Here is a 20,662-nt window from a genome sequence, read left to right as displayed (position 1 = left end):
ACAGAAGCAATAATAATTAACTAGGATAAGCATGGAAATGTTTCTTGCGTAATACAATATATAATCATTTATGCATTGTTCAAGCAAGACTGCTAATTAACATCCCAAAGTCTTGCAAGTTATAGGCACGTGCTTGGAGAAATGATCTTATATATCTAGTCCTACTAGCTATAGTTTCCGCGTAAATAGTTCCAAAATGTGTAATCTCTACAAATAATAGCATATGTCCAGCTAGAACGTACATTCTCCTTACAATTAATTAATCTCTCATCAAAATGGTCAGATTTTGTATCCAACCATGTATTCCCTCCGTTACGTATTATAACACTTTCTGATCTTATTCATATTCATATGTGATAATAATAAATTTAGATATATATATATATATAACATATATATTGATATATGGATATGAATCATGTAAACTTAGAAAGTCTTATAATATGAAATAGAGGGTACAATTTTCTCTTAAAATAGAAAATGCTATGTACACATACAAAACGTGTTTACAAACATCTTACATTGGCACATTGTGATTGAATCTTGTTTTTTTTTTCATATTGTAAGTACCCACTAAAAAGTCTAGCAGTTGGGAGTATTAGTTTAGTAAAAAAAAATGTAGGAAGCATATCATTACTCCAAATATCTGCTGCATTATGCGAAGAGGCAAGAAACTAGTACGTGTTGATGGTGAGCCATGTCAAACAGCTCCAGCAAAAATCATGTTTGAAAGCAATGTGAGGGGGCATAGATAGAGTAAGCACGGTTGTTAAATCCACCATCCCTGTGTTGCAACGAAGCAATCATAAATATGTATATATATTTCTTGAGACCAAAACCACCACTGATAGACTTTATGGGGACACCACCAAAATTAGCTCTAGGCAAGACTTCAATTGATAGCATAGAAAGATATGAAGCAAAGGGGGCAGCTGCCTGCTGTGCCAACCTCCCCAAATCTAGGGATCATCAGGTTCAATCACAACACACACTCACACACACATCTCCAATGAATGTGAGTGCCATTGCCATTTCAGCTCTCAGTTTTCATATGTGTAGTCCAGCAAGATATCCATGTCACCAAACCTAGCTATACATGTCAACAACACACAGAAAGGAGAAGCAGGCAAGGCTGCTGCTGCTGCATGCCCCTGGGCCCTCCAGTGAAAAACAAGAGAAAGAAACAGGCAACAAATCAAGCAAACAGCCCAAGCAAAGCAAAGCAAAGATGCAGAGAAAAGAAAGGCTGTCAAAGATACAGAGCAAGTCACTAACCACAATCATGCATTCCCTGCCCCCACCACAACAAAAACATAAAAGGAAATGCAATATATACTGCAATTCCATCATTTTCTTTTTTATGGAGAATTCGGATTTTCTACGACCACATCTCCTGAGCAGTGTGTGTTTCGTGTAAAAATTTTCTATACACAAGTTATCGAACCGATTTTTCAAAATCGTATTGTTCAACCTTACGGTAGCATTTTATTTATTCATACGTACTGTCAAAATATCTCTCATAATAATCAAATAATCCAAAAACTTTATACTCTCTTCTTTCCATATTATAAAATTTTCTGTATTTGCTTAGAATTATCCATGTATAAATATATATATTTTATATTTGTCTAAATTTATTGTATACATATAAATTTAAACAAGACCAGAAAAATCTTGTAATATAAAACGAAACGAATACATTTGGACACGAGACTTTTTTTTTCTTGTTGAAAATCAACATCCTAAAATTCCAAGAAAAAAAATAAAAAGCTGAGGAGAGAGAAGAAGATGAGAGGAGAGAAAGGTGAGGAGAGAGAGAGAGGGAGAGAGAGGAGGGGGTGGGAGAGTATCAAGAAAGTGAGAGGCTTTGCATCCAAGCGTGCTCCCCCTCAAGCAACCCCCTCTCCCTCCCTTCCCGGTCAGCGTCCCGGTTGACCGCACCACCACCCCCCGTTCACTGTAACGGAACGGACCAAGCCATCCTCTCTTCTCCGTCCGTATCGCTATATATTCCTCTCCTCCTCCCCCCACTCCTCGCCATTAACGGACACACCCCTCTCCCTCTCCCTCTCCCTCTCGATCGACAAGACTTGGCCGCAGCGCGTATGAGGACGAGGCGAGGCGCGTGCTACTGCTCGCCGTGCCAGGATGGGCCGCGCCGGAAGCGCCGCAGGGTCGGCGTCGCGGAGGGACCGGCGCCGGCGGGGAGTGGTGCCGGTGCCTGTGGGGATATGTTCGACGAGCTGCCGGACGATCTCGTGGTGTCGATACTGGCGGATGTTGCCGCCTCCGCCCGGTCTCCCGCCGACCTCGCCGGCGCCATGCTCACGTGCGTAAGACAGAGAGAGAGACAGAGAGTTGGTTATACGGGGTTTCGTGGAATCACACGAAACCGAGACCGCCGCGAGGCTTGTTTTCTGACATGGCGGTGCATGATGCAGGTGCAAGAGGTTCAGGGAGCTTGGGGGGAACAAGGTGGTGCTCGCGAGGGCGTCGCCGCGGTGCGTCGCCGTGCGGGCCGGGGCGTGGTCGGACGCCGCGCACCGCTTCCTGCAGCGCTGCGCGGACGCCGGGAATCTCGACGCGTGCTATCTTCTTGGCATGGTAAGATAAGATCGAGCGGTTGCCGAATGGGCGTTGGGCTCGTCGTCGTTGTCGTCGGCGAGTTCGTGGTTACGTACGGCGCGGGCGGTTGTGCTGATCGTCGTCTCGTCTTCCGTTGTGGTGCGCAGATCCGGTTCTATTGTCTCGGGAGCCGCGGGTCCGGGGCGGCGCTGATGGCGGCGGCGGCGGTGGGCGGGCACCGGGAGGCGCTGTACTCACTGGCGGTGATCCAGTTTAATGGCAGCGGGGGCACCAAGGACGACCGCGACCTCCGCGCTGGGGCGGCGCTGTGCGCGCGCGCGGCGTCTCTCGGCCACGTCGACGCGCTCCGGGAGCTCGGCCACTGCCTCCAGGACGGCTACGGGGTGCGCCGCTCCGTGCTCGACGGGCGGCGCCTCCTCATCCAGGCCAACGCCCGCGAGCTCGCCGCCGCGGTCGCCGCGTCGGCCTCGCTCCTCCGCGCCGCCGCCGGCGGCGGCGGCAAGCCGGCCTCACGCCGGCACTCGTGCCTCCTCAGCGACTTCGGCTGCCACGCGGCCGCCAAGGCCGGCGGCGAGGCGCACGCCGCCAACCGGTTCCTCGTCGACTGGTTCGCGTCCCGCCCGCTCGCCGCCGCCGCCGCCACCGCCGCGGCGAGCGCCACAGCAGCGGTGAGCGCGGCGGAGGACGACGGCGGCGCGGGCGGCGGCGGCGACGAGTCGTGCGGCCTGCGCCTGTGCTCGCACGCGCTGTGCGGGCGGCCGGAGACGCGGCGCCACGAGTTCCGGCGCTGCTCCGTCTGCGGCGTGGTGAACTACTGCTCCCGCGCATGCCAGGCGCTGCACTGGAAGACGGCGCACAAGGCCGAGTGCACGCCCATGGACCGGTGGCTCGACAACGCCGTCGCCCCGAATGCCGCCGCCGCCATGGCCGCTCCGGCCCCATGACCATGGATCGATCCCACGAAACCCCCTCTCCCTCCTTCCCTCGTCGGAACCGGCTCACGCTCGCCGCCGGCCGCCGCGACACGGACGCAGCAGCACAATGGAACTATTACCATCACTCTGCGTTCTTTCTTTTTTTTCACCCGGAGTTTTCACTACTTCTGTACATGAACATGGGTTCCTTGAACGCTGAGGTAAAGGTAAAAAGGCAAAAAAAAAAAAAGAAAAAGATCTGAAACTGAACTTTTTTTTTTCACCGTTTGTCCGGAAGCAAAAGCAATACGCGAGGACGGACTGAAATTGTCTGAGATGAATGTGACGTCGAAATCCACGGCTTTTTTGGGTTTTGGTTTTGGTTTTGGTTGCTTCCTCTCTGGTGCGCGGCCGTGCTGCTGCTGCTGCTTCCTTGCTCCTGGGCACAAAGCGAGGGAACCGCGACAAAGCGATCAAGTGCGCCGTGGCACCACGGCTTCGGTTCCTTGTTGCGGCGTGGTTCCATCTGCTTCTCCTGCGAAAACAAAACGAAAATTTACTATTCACCACTATTACGTCTTAGCAATTCTTACAAATTTTGCTCTTAGAATTGTACATACAAAATTCGTTTTTAACTATCTTTGCTTGCGTACGTGGCGTGCTGATGTGGCTTGACAGTTAGATAAACGGTGTGGAGCCTACATACTATTACTCTTACATTTTTTTATCAGATCCATGTTTTCGCTTTCGCCTATGTTTACAAGACAAAAAATAAATTTTCATCTTAAATTAAGAGTCGATTTTCAAATTTCTTAGTCTAACCTCTTAAATCGCTAACAACATATGTATAAAAGTTTTATTTACAAATTTTTTTTATTAATAAATATTTCATTTGCCTTTCTTTCTGTTGCTGCCACCGTAGGAGGGTGCCAAGTGGAGCAGGACGGCCAACATGGTAGAGCCTTTGATGGGCTGCGATGATGACCCGGACTGTCATCCATTGTTGGTGTGACTACGGCTTGTGATTGTCAGCCTCTCTTCGTTCGCGATAGAAGCTAGAGGGGTGGGCCTCTCCTCTCATTCACCATCAGCATCGAGGAGTCACCCTCCCCCGGACAACGGGACACAGGTTAAACCACAGATTGACAGTTTGACAGTGTCTAAAGTTTCTTTTATCTAATATGGGTTATTGATATATGGATCTAAAAAACTTGAGATCGACGTATTAGCGACCATGTCACAGCAAAAAAATATTTGTTTCAATCCAATAAAAAGAACTGGAAATCCTATATATATGCCATAACATATATAATAATCTTATTTTTAACTAATAATATAATTAATATAGACTAAAATAACTAAATATTATAATTCTACCCGAGGTATGATGATCTCAGGTAGCACAACTTATATACGCCCTTGAGGTACTGGGACTTTACGTATCAAATCGTTTCTGATCATTCAATATAATATTGTCTATCCTGCTCAGCTAGATCAAATAGTGGAAAACGATGTAGCACTGTGAGGTACCAGTATCTCGAGATACTTTTCGTTGGATGAAAAGCCAAAGATAAGTCAGGGAAGCTGCGTTCGTGAGCCGCGACGAAACTTGATGGTGGCGGAGACGAGGGAGCGAGCCGAGGACACTAGATCGTACAACTTGCAACGAGGAAGATAAACTTGTGGGACATCATCATCACCAGTTGTGCCAAGATCAACAAGTGAGCTCGTCAGCCATGGCGACACGACAGTGGAGGGGGAGGGGGAGGAGGAGATAGCAACAAGTGAATGGAGATTTTTTTTTCTCTACGCTGGTTAGCTATGTTGGCTTGCCACGTAGGTTAAACTGGTAAATAACAATTAAGGAACAATCTCTCGAGAGATTAGGGCAATTACTTAAATTTCTGGCGGAAGAAGAGAAAAAGAAAAAACATTGGGTCGTCTCGGCTCACCGGGCATCTCGCGTTGCCAAGTGGTGCCTCGCATGGTCGCAGACGGTGGCCGTCCTGTGAGGGCACACGAACAGCCTCAAGTACTATACGTATACTCTAAATAGTGGATTAGGTTTGGCAGCGGATTAGCTTCTGGTATCGTATACAGCGGCCGGCCGACGGATGCGGGATTATTAATTCCTAAGGCCGTGGTATCAAAACATTCCGATAATTTAAAATGTGTTGATACATGTACACTTTCTAAACTACTCCTCCATCGATCTTTAATAGATGATGTCACTTATTGTTTGGTGCATGTTTAAGTTTAACCTTGTCTTATTTAACAAAATGCAAAAGTAAGATTTAGTTTGTCGCCACTTATTTTGTTATTAAATATACTCTCATCATAACTCATATTTTTTATATTTATAAAAAAAATTTAAATAAAATGAATGATCAATTAATATCTAAAACATCAACGGCACTCTTTATTAAAAACCAAAAGAAATAAAATAAAATAATATTTAAGAATATTACAAATATAAATAAAAAATTGTTTTTATCTACAGGTTATTACATCAAATTTCACTTATATATACATATATTTATTTATTAGCATCCATATAAATCTAGATAATACTCAAATATTAGTTTTGCTACGTCATCATTGATTTTGTTCTCTGAGTAATTTAGTTACGTGAGATATGTTCGTGCTCGGCGTCTTACCTTACACTACCTCCGTCCCTAAATATTTAACGTCATTGACTTTTTTATACACGTTTGACTATTCGTCTCGTCTTATTCAATTAATTTTGTCAAATATGTAAAGCTATATATGTGCATAAAAGTATATTTAACAATAAATACAATGATATAAAAATAATTAATAATTATATAAATTTTTTGAATAAGATGAATAGTCAAATGTGTATAAAAAAGTCAACAACATCAAATATTTAGGGACGAAAGGAGTACCATTTATCTCACAATATACACTATATCTTCTGAGTAATCGTATTACGATGGTAATTGTATTGTTGTATCCACCGTGTCGCATTAATATCTTAGATAAATTAAGTATTTGTTTATTTAAGTAGAACATTTTTTTAAAGAAACATACAACCACGATGCGTAAAAACAGGAAGGTATGACAATACTAGAGTGCGGTGTAGGATTGAAATACAACGTCTAAGCCTACTTAGATGGGATGAATAGTAGAAAAAACCAATTAACCAAATCTTGTAGTGAATAAAAAACCTTAAAATTGATGCACTAATCCGTCGATATTAATGTCTTATGCCACCGATCCTCGCTCAAGAACAATTGAACATAAGTCGATGATAGATCAGTTTTGTTACATCAACATATGTTTACTAAAGTGTGTACAAAGCACTCCTTTCAAACCATAATTATTCTCTCTTACAAAAGTAATACCTTTAGACCTCAAACCCTCTTCTATTTAGACCAAAAACGTCACCACCAACTAAGAATCATACTCTTAGTCATACTAGAAACCAAACCCTCAACTCCAAAACTAATTTAATTGTCAAATTAAATTCTCTCCCTCTCCCTCTATACTTCGGTATCCTGATTATATTTTTCTTTTTCAACTTTTTATTCATATTTCTGTACAATTTCTCAAATGTTTACACACATGATTTGTGAAGCATATTACTAATCCATCCTCATAGAGTGCACATCCACATGTCTGACCTTTTATTCAACATTGTCATCTAGTATCTTTAATTATATGGACATTAGCTTCTTACTTATTGTAGTCTCAATCCCACCATCGATAGATGTTGATCTCAAGGATCTCGACTCAGTCACCATATCACATGACATCTCGACTGTACTTGACATCGGTTCTCCTAGTTCTTGTCATTGACTACTCAAGTCACTTACACATACACATACCAATATTTTCAAGCATAGTTATCGCAACCTGACCCATGTTAGTCAGGTACTTGCACCAACTCAACACATATTTCAAATCCCATTTCTATTAAACTAATCATTTCCTAAAGCCAATTATTTATTACAACAAATTTAATCATGACCATGATTTTACATCGGATGTACCCAATCAACACGCTACATGTGTTTAGTGTGCATGTGCGTATATATATATATATATATATATATATATATATGATGTTTTATTTGCATGAATTTGCGTTATTTTGTTTTGGTGTTGGGAAACACAGATCAGCGTGCGAGAAGAGAACCCGCAAGGAGGGACGCAGTCAAATGGCACACAGTTGCAAAGAGAGACAAAGACGGGTACGGGTAGCAAACGACGTGCCCCGACCCGAAGAGAGAACTCAACAGTAGCAGAGTAACGTGCGAGCTGGCCAGCGCGCGCGCCGAGGTGCATCTATCTGCATTCCATGCATGCTACAAGCGGCCGTGTATCATTTGACTTACTATTTGTTTTCTGCTTCCAGATTTTTCTCGACTCTTTTATGTTTTTATATGCATATTTATCAAACTATTAAAAAAATATCTCTGTTTTATATTATAATATTTTCTAGATTCGTCCATAAATAAATATATATAATTTGTATATATGTCTAAATTTATTAGTATCTATATGAATTTAGATAACGCTAAAAGTCTTACGTTATGAAATAAAGAGTACATATTTTTTATAAACTGTTTACTATATAAAATTTTATCGTGCCATAATTATAATATATATTTTTTATCTTACAGCTAATTTTATATGGCGAATATCATTGAAGTCAGATAGTATTCCATCTACTGATCTACCATTTCCATTTTTCCATGTACCGAAAACACGGGGTTAGCTGGTTGGATAGAGACGGAGACCACCGCGCGGCCTGTTCCACCCGGCGTCCGTTGGCCATTGGGAGACCACGGATGGTTTACCCCGACGCTGACATGTCGCACCGTTTGAGTCAGACGATGAATCTGCTGCGGACCTTCACCTCGCCCACGCTAGTCACGTTCACGTTTTGGTTTTACGGCTCGCTTGCTTTGGGCCCCAGCTCCAGCAGTAGCTTCTGTTGTCGTTCCCTCCCAGATCGACAGTAGCAGCCGGGCCCAAGGTCAGAAGATGCCTTTGTCAGGAGGATGGCCCAGCTAACTGATCACGCATTGAAGCGGGATCACGTCGTTCAAGGCAGGCGCACCGCACCACACCACTGTGCTCGCCCGTTCCTCCCAGTAGTAATAACGATCCATCGTTGTCCAGTCCAGCTCTCCGACGATCTCCTGTTCCATGCGCCGGTACGTGCACGCAGTCCACGCCTGCACCCGCACCAGTACAGAGTACTGTGTTACAAACGATGATCTGATAAGAAAAATTATACTTTATTTATGGATGAAAAACGGTTAAACACGATATTGTTTTCATTTCGACACGATCGGAAATTTCCGTACACCTTTTCGCCCCGGCATACAAACGAAGTTTTTTCTCCCCCACCCCCCAAGACTCTTTTCTGGTCCCGGATGGAGCACCGCACCGCCGCGTGGGACACGCACACGCGGGCCGCGGCCGCATCCTTTGAACGATCGTGCCGTGCGTGCTAGCTGCTCGATCGATCGATCCATCGATAGATTGATAAGCATACCGCGGATGGGGGTATGGACGGAACTCTGTTCGGCATGGGGCCGCCGTACCTGCTCTACACTTTCCGGTGCTCTTCCTCTTTCCCCTCTCGATCGCTTACCAGCTGGGAACACACGTACATGCTGGTCTTGACTTCGCCACACGACAAGGTCAGGTCAGGTCAGCCCGCGTGGCACACACCTCAGCTGCCTCTGCCACGCGTGTCCTGCATGCAGCGGCAGCGTGAAGCTAGGCTGCTTGCATCGCAGAGACCAGCCGCAACGAACGAACGACCAAACCCAGGTAACCAACCCGCGTACCATGATCGTGATGGACGCACGAGCTAATTAAGATAGGTAGCCAAGCCACCCGCCACCCACCCCACACACCCATCCATTCGCATATGGTCGCGCGCGTGTGCCTTGCAAGCGTCGTCGTCGCCGCGGCGCGCGCGACGCACAGAAAAAGAAGCCCCAAATGTGTGTGTGCAGTGTGCATGCACCGGTGGTTTCGTTCCGGTTCGGTTCGGTTCGGTTCAGTGGCGTGCAGTGCTCGCCGCGCGAGCGAGACGGGACAGCTTGACCGGAGGAACCGGCCGGTGCGACGAACGTACGTACACCGACCGTGGTACGTACACGGACGGCGGCGAGTTGCGCTGCTGGATATGGCGAACGATTTTTGCGGTTTGGTTGGCTGTGGCGTTTGCGTGCGAGCAGGTGATCCCATTCCCATCGATGCCCGTGTGGTCCACGGGCGCAGAGCACGCGTGGTCGTATCAATCGGCCCCGACCGGTCGGGCCTTTGCGTTGGGGTTAAGCAGAGCAGAGCAGCTCCCTCTCTCGTGTCGTGTATCAACTGCTTCGTCCTAGAATATAACCATTCCTAAAAATTTAATTTTAATTATAATATAGATATTTTACACTTATTCATATTATGCAATATAATCTCAACGATTTCAATTGGACACTCAGAAAGATAATCTAATTAATTTTAAAGTGACTACAAAAACCTTTTATCATCCTTTTATATATATATATATATAACACTTTATAAATATTTATATTTTAGGACTTATGTTTTAGGAGTGAGTAGTTACCCCTTTTTGTCGTGTCCTTGAGCCCGGCTGGTTGAATTGGCCAGCTGATCGACTAGCTAGCTGGCGTGTACTACATCCATGCAAACCTAGTGTTCGTTCGGATAATTGCTTGCCATCGCCGCCGTGTGTTGATGTCGCCGGCCGGATGGATATATATGTGGATCCATGCAACGCATGGAATATATAAAGTTGCTGTTGCTGGATAAGGCGGCGAGCCAAGGTTTTTGCTACTTTTGCTGTAGCTGTGTGCTTTTGATTTCGACGACACAGGAGCCGCCGCGGGTACGCCGTACAAGGTACAAATGGGCGTACACGTTCTTGTTCGTAGCATCTAGTACGTGGTGCTGCAACTTGAGCCAGTAGCTAGGCCAAATAAAGCTTGAGGTACGTGCTGCTGTCGGAGCGGAATTTTAGCCGATGTCAACTATATACGGCCCGGAGTGCGGGTTGCCTGGATAAGCATTATCTCCCGTGAGCAAAAGTATATGTACATACGTATGTGGGATGTTTGTTCGCTTTATTGAAAAAAATATTTATAAATAAAAATAATTTGTTCATAAGGAATTTATATACGTATTCTTAGCCATTTAAAAGTCAAGACTGAAAAATAAACACCGACTAAAAACCCTCCAATCTACTCCAAATTAAATTAAGGTTAAAAATTTAATTTTTTTAATAAGTATAAGCTAGCAAAATCGAAAAGATGGGTGTATAGCTAAATTTGATTGCGGTGTGTATGGTTTGTGTACTCAGTATGATTGAGCAGATTATCACCAGAAATTCCCTATTTAATATATTATAGAGAAATATTTTAAGCAATTAGGCTAGTCTTAATGCTCAGTTTCACTACACAGTTTTTAAAACAGCTAGCTTGATGAATTGATGCATGCAATAGCTACCCACAGTGTAACGTTTCATTATACCATTTTTAAAGCTAAATAAAGTATTTAATTACTGCTGAAAGTTTGATTACATACATAGAGTGTTTGATTGCATGAAACGCCTCAAGCCTCTCAATGCAAGTTTCACTGCGCTACCGAGGACTTGATAACGATGCCCAAAGGTTTCATAGCGATTAAACTAATTCTCTCTCTTCGTAGTTTCATGCAAATATTTTCTTTTGTGCTGATGTGTCACCTAATTAATGTGTATGGGATTTCCATAAAACCTTCGTGGAGACCGGCCTAATAGCCTTACCAATAACATAACGCAAGTGGTCCAAACAATGCAGCACGAAAAAGTATTTAAGAAAAATATTTCAAAGCATGTAGCAAATAATTGTTCCACTAATTCGATGTAGAGTAGAAACTGACAAGAACAACGAAATCAAATCTGATATCCTTGGTGCAGAGAAACAATAAACATATTCACGAGTTGTGGAGCGATGCATAAAATTGATCTCAGTATATTACATGGAAAAACTGATCTCAGCATATTCAGAAGTTATATTTAAAATTGCATGTTTATGAAGTGATATATCTTATATTAATCTATCTTCATAATTTATTTTTAAATTTTAGTGACTATTTAATAGTATACAATAGATGAGAGGATATCACTCGAGAGTTTAAAATCCACTTTAGCTCAATCTCCTACCCACTGGATCTCTATGAAAGATAAGAGGTAATACCTCCGTTTCATAATGTAAGTAAGAGGTTTGACTTTTTTTGGGTTGAAACGTTTGATCATTTGTCTTATTAAAAAATTTAGTACAAATATAAAAAATAACAAGTCGTGTTTAAAGTTCTTTTGATAATAAAGTAAATCACAAGTAAAATAAATGATATTTTCATAATTATTTAAATAAGACAAATAATCAAATATTGCAAGTAAAAAAGTTAAATATCTTACGTCATGAAATAAAATAGAGGAAGTAAGTATCATTTTGCTCCCATCCAAAGGACGGATCTAGCGTAGTTGCTAGGAGCTCAAGTTCTCTGACGTCCGGATCAACATGAGAGATAAATGAAAGATAGAGAGGATGGAAAGAAAAAAAAAACACAAAGCAGGAGGTAAAGGAAGGAGAAGAAGACTAGTCTCTCTCCTTCACCGGTCCTGCTCCTGCTCCCATCTTGAGAAACAAAAGCGAAAAACGGAACCGCAGGAAGTCCGGGAAAACGACCTCTCCGACGTCGCTGCTTGCTGTACTCCAGCTGTTTGTTGTTCCCTTCTGAACCACCTTGCCTGTGCCATGATGCAACAAGTACAGCCAAGCACGTACGTCCGCCCGTGTACGTACGAGGTTAATTTGGCCTGTCCGTTTACGAATACATATGGAAGCAAATCCTGCGAAGCAACGTCGTCGGAATTAAGCCCGCCCCCTTCTCCCGATTCCATCGTCCGATCCATGCACGCTTTTTCTCCGTGCGTGTCGCACGCAAATGGTTACAGACCGACCACACGTTCTCGAGAGGACGATCGATCTATCTAATCCAATGTGGCAGCCATGCCATGCCATGGGGCGCCATCATCCGTTTGTGTGTGCATATATATATATATATATATATATATATAGTTGTGCATGTATGCGTAAGCGTAGTGTAACGTGCATTGTATTCTAGCTGAAGACGTTCGTCGCGCATGCGTGGTCCAAACAAAACCGTGGAGTACGACCTAGTACTATATATTGAGCGAGCAAGTCTTGGGGAATAGGCAATAATCATGTTGCTCACATCATCTACTTGTTAAGATAGCATAAAACAAAAAAATAGTATTTATTACAAAAATTTATAATATTTGGTTTTTAAAATAACTTCTATACAGTTATTTGCATGAAATACATTTTTTAGTTGTTTAAAAAACGTGCTAGTGGAAATTAAGGATTAGTTAAGCCTATTAGGCTAAAAAGAATGGACCCAACAAATTGCTTCTAGCATACTTCCTCCACTGCACTACAATAATTTGATTTGCTAGCTATTAATTCATTGGTCCATTTACTTATTTCTCTTTCATTTTCTCTTCGAGTTTCAACCATTGCTAGACAACCATATTTTAGGACGAAGCTATTATCTCTCCTTTTCTTTAGGAGTTTACGTAGAGTTTGTCCTATACATGATGAGTAGCTTATTCTCTCTTTATTTATTTTTATTTATATCATCATTTACTTAGGGACATGATCTTCTTTTCTTCTCAAATTTAATCTCTACTAAGCAATATACAAATAATTACATTTTAGAATAGATAGTGATAGAAATATTCAGTCTAGGACGAGAAGGATCTTAGTATGTTTATATCATCATGATATAATCATCTGATATTAATAAAAGCCTATATTATCTTTTTTTGAAAAAGTATAGGCTAGGATTAATTCGGAATCCCATATAGCTCCCGCATGTCCGGCCGTTTTTATCTCGATGATTCTTCCAAGTTCCAACCTCAACCGCGCTGTTGCTTCAATTGGCTAGCCTTTCCTGCCGTTATCGAGCGTTTTAAGAACAACCCAGAGCAGGTATCCGCTACAAACCAACTATAAACATATTTTAAAGAGATAAAGAGATGGGCTACTAATTTATAGCGAGCTGCAGCACACGGGGTTCAAAACAAAATGTATATGATATGTGAGACCATGTATTGATGTTTTGTAAGTAAATATTGTATGAATTTGCTATTAGATTGACTATAGATGAATTGAAGCAGGTAGTTAGTATCGAACTTGCTCTAACAGACCTGCTTACGTCTACGTGCGTCGCGCTGCAGTACGTACGTACGGCTACACCTGCATGCATCAAACAGAAGAGAAGCCAAAAGCTACCGCCGTTTGGTTTGTTAGAGATAGAGGCGCGCACTCGAAGTCACCTCACGTTACTACGTACCACTCGTAACACACAAAGCCACGGTTCAGGCCAAAAAATAAATAAATAAAGAAAAAGAAAGGGCAGGGTCGTCCCATGTCCAACCGGCCGGTCCGGGTACTGACGTGTAGCCGTGGTTTCTTTTTCTTTTTTTTTTGATCCAAAACTGATGGAGGCATGGCATCGGGCGAAGATTTCGCGTTCGATCCGGGCCGGCCTACGCATGCAGCGCCCAATCCTTCGGCCGGTTGATACACTGCATGCCATAATGGGCCGTTCGTTCGTTTTTTTTTTCTCTCCCGGCCCAACGCACCTAAAACCTGTCTCTCACTTTTAACATCAGCATGTACGTATCTCTACCACAGCTCGGTACAACGCAAATAGTCTTCCACATCTCTATCCCTACTAAAATAAAAAGTACTGATTGTCTCTATTTTCTCCGTCTCAAAATAAATCTATTTTTTTATTTCTGAATATAATGTTTAACTCTTCATATTTTTTTATTAATATTTTTATTGTTACCACATGATAAAAATTGTAAATATAAATAGTGTTTTATCGTGACTAATTTTATTAAGTTTTAAATAAAATTTTTAAATAAGAAGGATTGACACACAAAAAAAAGTTATTTTTACGGTAGTATCTATCTATCAAAATGAGCCGTTCGTGCGGCCTCACCCGAGTAGGCTGTTGCTGCCTTGTCTGTACATGTCCACAGTCCAAACCCAGCGACACACCACACCAGCCAAAGACTCTGCTGCATCCCCTGCCACGGTGCCCACTGCCGGTGCGGCCTCAGAGCTACCCAATTTATATTAAAAAAAATGTTACCTCAGGTATCTCATAAGGATAGTAAAATTGTTTTTATTAGAAAGCATGAGAGCTTGAGTAGAGTCACTGAGTCATATGATAATTTTTTTAAAAATAATATCATTTAAATATAAAATTGTGAAAATAATGATTATATATCGAAAATTGCAAAAACAAATCTCTAATTGGATTGAGACTTTTTGACACTGGTGTTCGACAAGTATGGCCACGGTCTATTCAACATGTACTCCACTTCGATAGGTCCGGCAGGGAGAGAGCATATCAAATCTGAGGAGTTTGATAGGACCCACGGATGATATATGAAGGGAATTTGACAAGGCCCATACTAATGTAGCTTAGTTCGATAGGACACTATCGTTTGTCCTTTATTCGATAGGGGCACCGTTGTCCATGGAACGTTCAATCAGACCCTATTTTCACTTGACATATTTTTTTGCAACATTTTATTTTATATAATTATTTTTTAAAAAAATAAAGTTACCGATGAAATATTGGATGGCATAGGGATTGTGTTTGCAACGCAAGAGCAAGTAATCTGAAACATGGGCCTCCGTCAGGGCAGACCGTTCATGTTGGGCCCACCAATCCCAAATTAAGGCCGGACCTCTGTTTTTTATTTATGTGTCTGTTATTGTTGTTTGTTATCCTTTGTTTTGAAAAATAAAATTGATCGATTAATTGTTCTTGTGCCATATTTCTCTTGTTTTTATTATATTGGGAAAAGCATATTTATGCAGCCCCGTTATTGCAATGTACATCTTTTAACTTTTTTGCCACTCTTAAATTTAGATGATAACAAATTTACCACTCGTTGTTTATGGCATGTGGATTCTCAGGTGTCTATGATATATGGATCCAATGGCAAATCTGTTATAAACAAATATAAAAGTGGCAAAAAGTTAATTATTCCAGTTTGTTGAGGGTGCAGCCAGGGGCTGCGTGGGCCTGGCCTCCCCAAATGACAGCCCACCAGATACCTCCTACCCCACAAAAAAAGAAAACCAATAATTATATCAGTGCATTTTAATTTAATTATGTAATAGTTATGTATATTGTTTTTATAAGTTGGTGGTTAATATTTTAATTATGAACCAAAACTCAATCCATATATTTAATTTGTCTATTCACTTTAATTTCAAATTTCTAAAATGCTAGCATCTCCGTTATAAAATATATTATTTTTTGGCCATGTATTTAGACAGAGTGATTGACCAAATATATATAGCTAATTTTTGCTCTTTTCTTTAGGACAAAGGTAGTAGTTAATAATTGGAAGATAGGTAATTTTGTTCTCATTTAGCCTATGTCTAATTTTAGAGCCTCGTCTTCTGCTTCTACTTAGGCTTATAATCCAATATATTTGAAATTTTAATTTTAAATTTAGAACTGGGATTAAGTTTTTTACCATATTTTGTTTTCTAGATTTTTTTAATCATTAATAACATGTTTATAAAAATTTAATTTATAATTATTTTTAAAGTATATTGTTTCGCTTTTCCTCTAAACAGCCAAACCAAAAGATAACCGCCTTATTAGTTGCTCTTTTTGGAACAACATTGCACATGCCTACTAGTGCTTCCTGACAAACTTTGTATAATCATTACTCTAATCAATTGCAGGCGATGAGAGATGACACGACGGGTCTGGGAGGTTGTTTTGGCACTACGGCTTTTTACAGAATTTTCAATAGAAACTTTTCTAAATAGCACCTCGCTTCTATGAATCTAGAGTTTTAGACTTTAGAAAATAAACCAATAGCCAAAAGCTGAAAAATTTATTTTTTCTGGATTATAAGAAACTGACTTCTTGCTTAGTTGCTTTGTCATCCGTTACTTATTAGAATCTTAAGTTTCCCAAACATACCTAACATTTGTTTGATTGGCAATAATTTCTCTTGCCCTCTGCGTACACTTCTAGTAACAGAGATTTGTATCTGCTAGATACAAAATACAAGTTTATTATCTTAGCGAAGAAATATATGGGATGTGTTTGCAATGCATTATATTCGATCATTAACTGCCGACATGCAAGACAGCAAAGAGCAATCGAGTAAGAAATAAGTTCATTTTGACTCCCTTATATATATATATATATATAAAATCCAATTCATATCTTTCAACTGTAAAGTCAGATATCTTGACTCTCCTAACTATAAAAACTGGTACAAAATGACTCCCTCAATGGTTGTGAACGTGGTTTTCACTGACTTTGCTCGTTGACCTAGTCAATTGGTTGAGTCAACAATTGGGACCCACATATCATCACTCTCTTCTTCATTTTTTTCTCGTAACCTCTCTTAGTCTCTCTCCTTCATCTTCTCCCTCTAGCCCCTTCTCTCCTGGTTTTTCTTCTCCGTAGCGCTAGTAGTGGCGGGACGACGAGGGAAGCGACAACGATTTGATGGCGGTAAATCGGTTGTGGCCGACAAGACCTAGGGACACGGCCTCTCCCAATCTTAGTAGGCCAACAACCATATTATTTGGATCCAATCTGTTTTTACCTCACCTTCTTGTACTTGCGTGTTATTGCTCTAGGTGAGAGGCTAAGGCTGTGTTCGAATGTAGGGGTGAGAACTTCTCCTCTGAGCACACAAAATAAAGTCACTGATTGGTGTATAATTAATTAAGTATTAGCTAAAAACTTAAAAGATAGCTAGATTAATAGGATTTTTAAAACAAATTTTCTATCGATTTTATTTTAAAAGATATATCATTTAGTAATTCAGAAAGCATGTGCGTGAAAAACATGGGTGTAGAAGTTGACAAAGTGTATTGATTAACGAATCCTAGGAAGTCTTAGAGGGTGTTTTGTTGTTAACTATATACACTTTGTCATAGTTTACCATGCTTAACTTTAAACAACTTTGACTAAATTAATAGTTTTTTGGTTGCGGTCATACTTGTGACAATATTCTCATCCATCAAACTAGATCCTATATATCATTGACTTGAAAAAGTGTGGCAAGCTCCTCTTAGGCTTGCTATGGTGTAGGTAAGGGTTTGATAATCTTACCTTAGACAAGTGTGATAACTTTTATTGGCTCGTGGTGATAAGTTTGGCTAGCAACCAAACAAACCTTTAGCTCCTCATTTTGGAACAGCATTGCACATGTCCTACTAATGCTTCCTGACAAACTAATGTGTAATTTTTAAAACTTACATATTCTCATTAATTACTCCAATCAATCAATTGCAGGCGGTGAGAGACACAACATCTGCTTGATGTTGGCAACCGTTTCTCCTGCCTTCCATGGCCTCGTTCGCAAGTAGCTGTGTCGGAGGACAGGTGCACGCGTATTCAATGCCGAAGGCAACTTTTCCCTATGCAGAGATGTAAGTTTTGGGTGGCGAAAATCTGACTTTTGTGGCATGCAAGCTCGACGTCGGCGGCTTCACACGACGTCGGGAGACGGAGCCGTGAAGACCGTGTTACTCTGCTCGACAGCCCATTCAGTGAGGCAGAGAAAATAGCAGTCTCCGGCGCGATGATCCCGGCGCCTCGTCCATGATTCGACGGATGGAAACGACACTGTCAGCTCTTGAATTAATGTAGCGATTGCCGCACGATACGTGTTCCGAGCTGATCCTGGGCTGTCCACACGGCACACTGACGCTAGTCGCTTACGAACAGGCCCCACATACACTGCACACATCATGCTCCAATGCTGTTTACTTCTTAGTACCAGGGATTAGCTGATGATCAGTCACTTTAGTGAAGCCCATCATCCACTATGCTGTGGTCTGCAGTTTGCATGACACCAGCACACATCATCACAGGTTCCTGTGCCTTTTAAGGGCCCCATCTATCATCACACTTTGCTGCAGTGAGAGAGAGAGAGAGAGATCAGATCAGCCCTTGTGTCACCATCTTTTGCCACCACCAGTAGCTGATCCATCACCCTAGCTCAGTTAATAAGCTGATCATGGACACTGTGATTAAGCTGTTTCCACTCCCTGAATGTTTAAGGTTCTGAAAGATGATTAATTACTCCAGTCAATGGCGTGCTGGGCACTCATTAACATCTCACATCCGTCTGTGTTTGGCTAGCTCATGAGTTTGATTCGTCATCTCCATGTAGTTAGCCTTTCAGAGATTGAACAGCGCCTCTAGGTGTGACCTCCTGGGCTGGCATTGAGAAGCTCACCGCCGGTGTCCACCGGGCGATCCCATTCCGGCGGTCTCGTTCGCCGGCGTCGCTCGTGGTCGCCGCAGCAGCCACCACACCACGGCCAAAGGGAGGAAGCATGCACGTACCGCTGCTGCAGAGAGGAGATCGAACCAGCGACGCCGTATTCGCCTCCTGCTTCATTCCCATCTGAGCTGAACTCTAGATGATCAAGAGCTACTGCTTAATTATTTCTTCTTCCTCCGTAATTTCAACTCTACCTTTCTCTTTGGTGTGCTGTTATTTTGTTGCAAGATCAATTAAGTGTGATCATCTGGTGCGTGCAAGCCCAGCGTTTGATGCTGATCCCCAGTAACATGTTGAGGCTAAGGGCCTGTTCGTAAGCGACTAGCGTGACCGTGCCGTGTGGACAGCCCAGGATCGTTAGTTCGGAACACGTATCGCGCGGCAGTCGCTGCATTAATTCTAGAGCTGTGGGCGCTGTTTCCGTCCGTCGAATCGTGGATGAGGCGCCGTGATCGTCACGTCAGATACTGCTATTTTCTCTACCGCATTAAATGGGCTGTCAGGCGGAGTAATGCGGTCTTCACGGCTCCGTTTGCCGACGTTGCGTGAAGCCACCGACGTCGAGCTTGTATGCCACAAAAGTCAGATTTTCACCTACTAAAACTTGCATCGATCTCTGTACAGGGAAAAGTTGCCTTCGGCATTGAATACGCGTGCACCTGTCCTCCGACACAGCTACTTGCGAATGAGGCCTAAGTTTTCTTGCAAAAGTTGAGTCTGCTAAGAAAGCATGCAGCTGATCCCTAGTAACATGTTGATGCTGATGAACAACAAGCAATAGCTTCGGTTTATAATGTCACCTCCATAAATTAGATGAAGCGAATGCACGACTGCAAGAAAAAGCAACACAATCTCAACGTGTTTGAGTTATACCCTCATACGTTAAACGAATGGTTCAAATGAAACTTGATAAAGCATATGGCCGGATATATGGCCTTTTTGAAAACGAGACAACGTTGCACTGCTTTTGTAATTCCATCCTCACGATCATCAGAGGCACCAAATAACTATGTAATGTGTTCATTTCTGTTCAAGTTAGTAAAAAAAAAATTTGCTTAATATTTGAAGGACGTACCATTGGAATGGAGGGAGCTAATCTCCACACAGGTCTATTTTATCAAATTGAAGACATCCTATTCATTCACCAATAATAACTTCTTGTTGACTGTAATATTCAATTATGAGGTTCATTAATAAAATATTACGTTGTTTTTTTGTTCCCATATTTATCTAATAAATCTTCCAGTATTTCTCTACACATGTGGTTGCAAAAAAATATTGTATTTCGTAGTTGCAATGAGAATGTTGTGATACCTCAGATATAGTCTGATGAGAGGAATTGATTACTTGTGACAAAGGAGCGATTGTTCAAACGTCGTATTTGCAAAAAAAAATTATGAATATATACATAATCTAAAATTCAAGGATATGGATGAGAAATAAACTTTAATAGAGAAAAAAATCAACTCTAAATTTTTTAGATTGAAAAATCAACTCTTGGCTTATAAGGATAAGCAGAAGGGAAGAGATACCGGAGGGGGGTTTGAAAATTTTAACACTGCATACTAGTTATTTGTGGTTTGAAAGATACCCATTCTTCTCTAAAGGTTTGACGGTGTTGATTTTTATACATGTTTGACTATTAGTCTTATTTAAAAAATTTACATAATTATTAATTATTTTTATATCGTTTCATTTATTATTAAATATACTTTTATGCATATATATAGCTTTACATATTTGACAA

At 41.8% G+C, this 20,662-nt stretch overlaps 1 protein-coding gene across 1 annotated transcript; it reads left to right on the top strand.

Moving 5' to 3' along the window:
- The first annotated feature begins 2,056 nt into the window (after positions 1-2,056).
- On the top strand, positions 2,057-4,411 carry LOC102715014 (F-box protein At1g67340-like). Its single transcript, XM_040523453.1, has 3 exons — positions 2,057-2,329; positions 2,442-2,604; positions 2,733-4,411. The coding sequence occupies exons 1-3, from the start codon at positions 2,106-2,108 to the stop codon at positions 3,528-3,530; spliced, it is 1,185 nt and encodes a 394-aa protein (XP_040379387.1). The 5' UTR covers positions 2,057-2,105; the 3' UTR covers positions 3,531-4,411.
- The last annotated feature ends 16,251 nt before the right edge of the window (positions 4,412-20,662 follow it).

The sequence above is a fragment of the Oryza brachyantha genome, chromosome 4 (genome assembly GCF_000231095.2).
Source record: "Oryza brachyantha chromosome 4, ObraRS2, whole genome shotgun sequence".
In the NCBI taxonomy this organism is placed as follows: Eukaryota; Viridiplantae; Streptophyta; class Magnoliopsida; order Poales; family Poaceae; genus Oryza; species Oryza brachyantha.
The sequence above is the reverse complement of the archived record's forward strand: the minus strand, read 5'-3'. Positions and strand labels throughout refer to the sequence as shown.

Excerpts from the sequence above, each read along its gene's own strand:
- LOC102715014 (XM_040523453.1), top strand. The coding sequence starts at position 2,106 with ATGAGGACGAGGCGAGGCGCGTGCTACTGCTCGCCGTGCCAGGATGGG. Across the intron at positions 2,330-2,441 it reads CTCGCCGGCGCCATGCTCAC|GTGCAAGAGGTTCAGGGAGC; the intron begins GTGCGTAAGACA and ends TGCATGATGCAG. Across the intron at positions 2,605-2,732 it reads CGTGCTATCTTCTTGGCATG|ATCCGGTTCTATTGTCTCGG; the intron begins GTAAGATAAGAT and ends TGTGGTGCGCAG.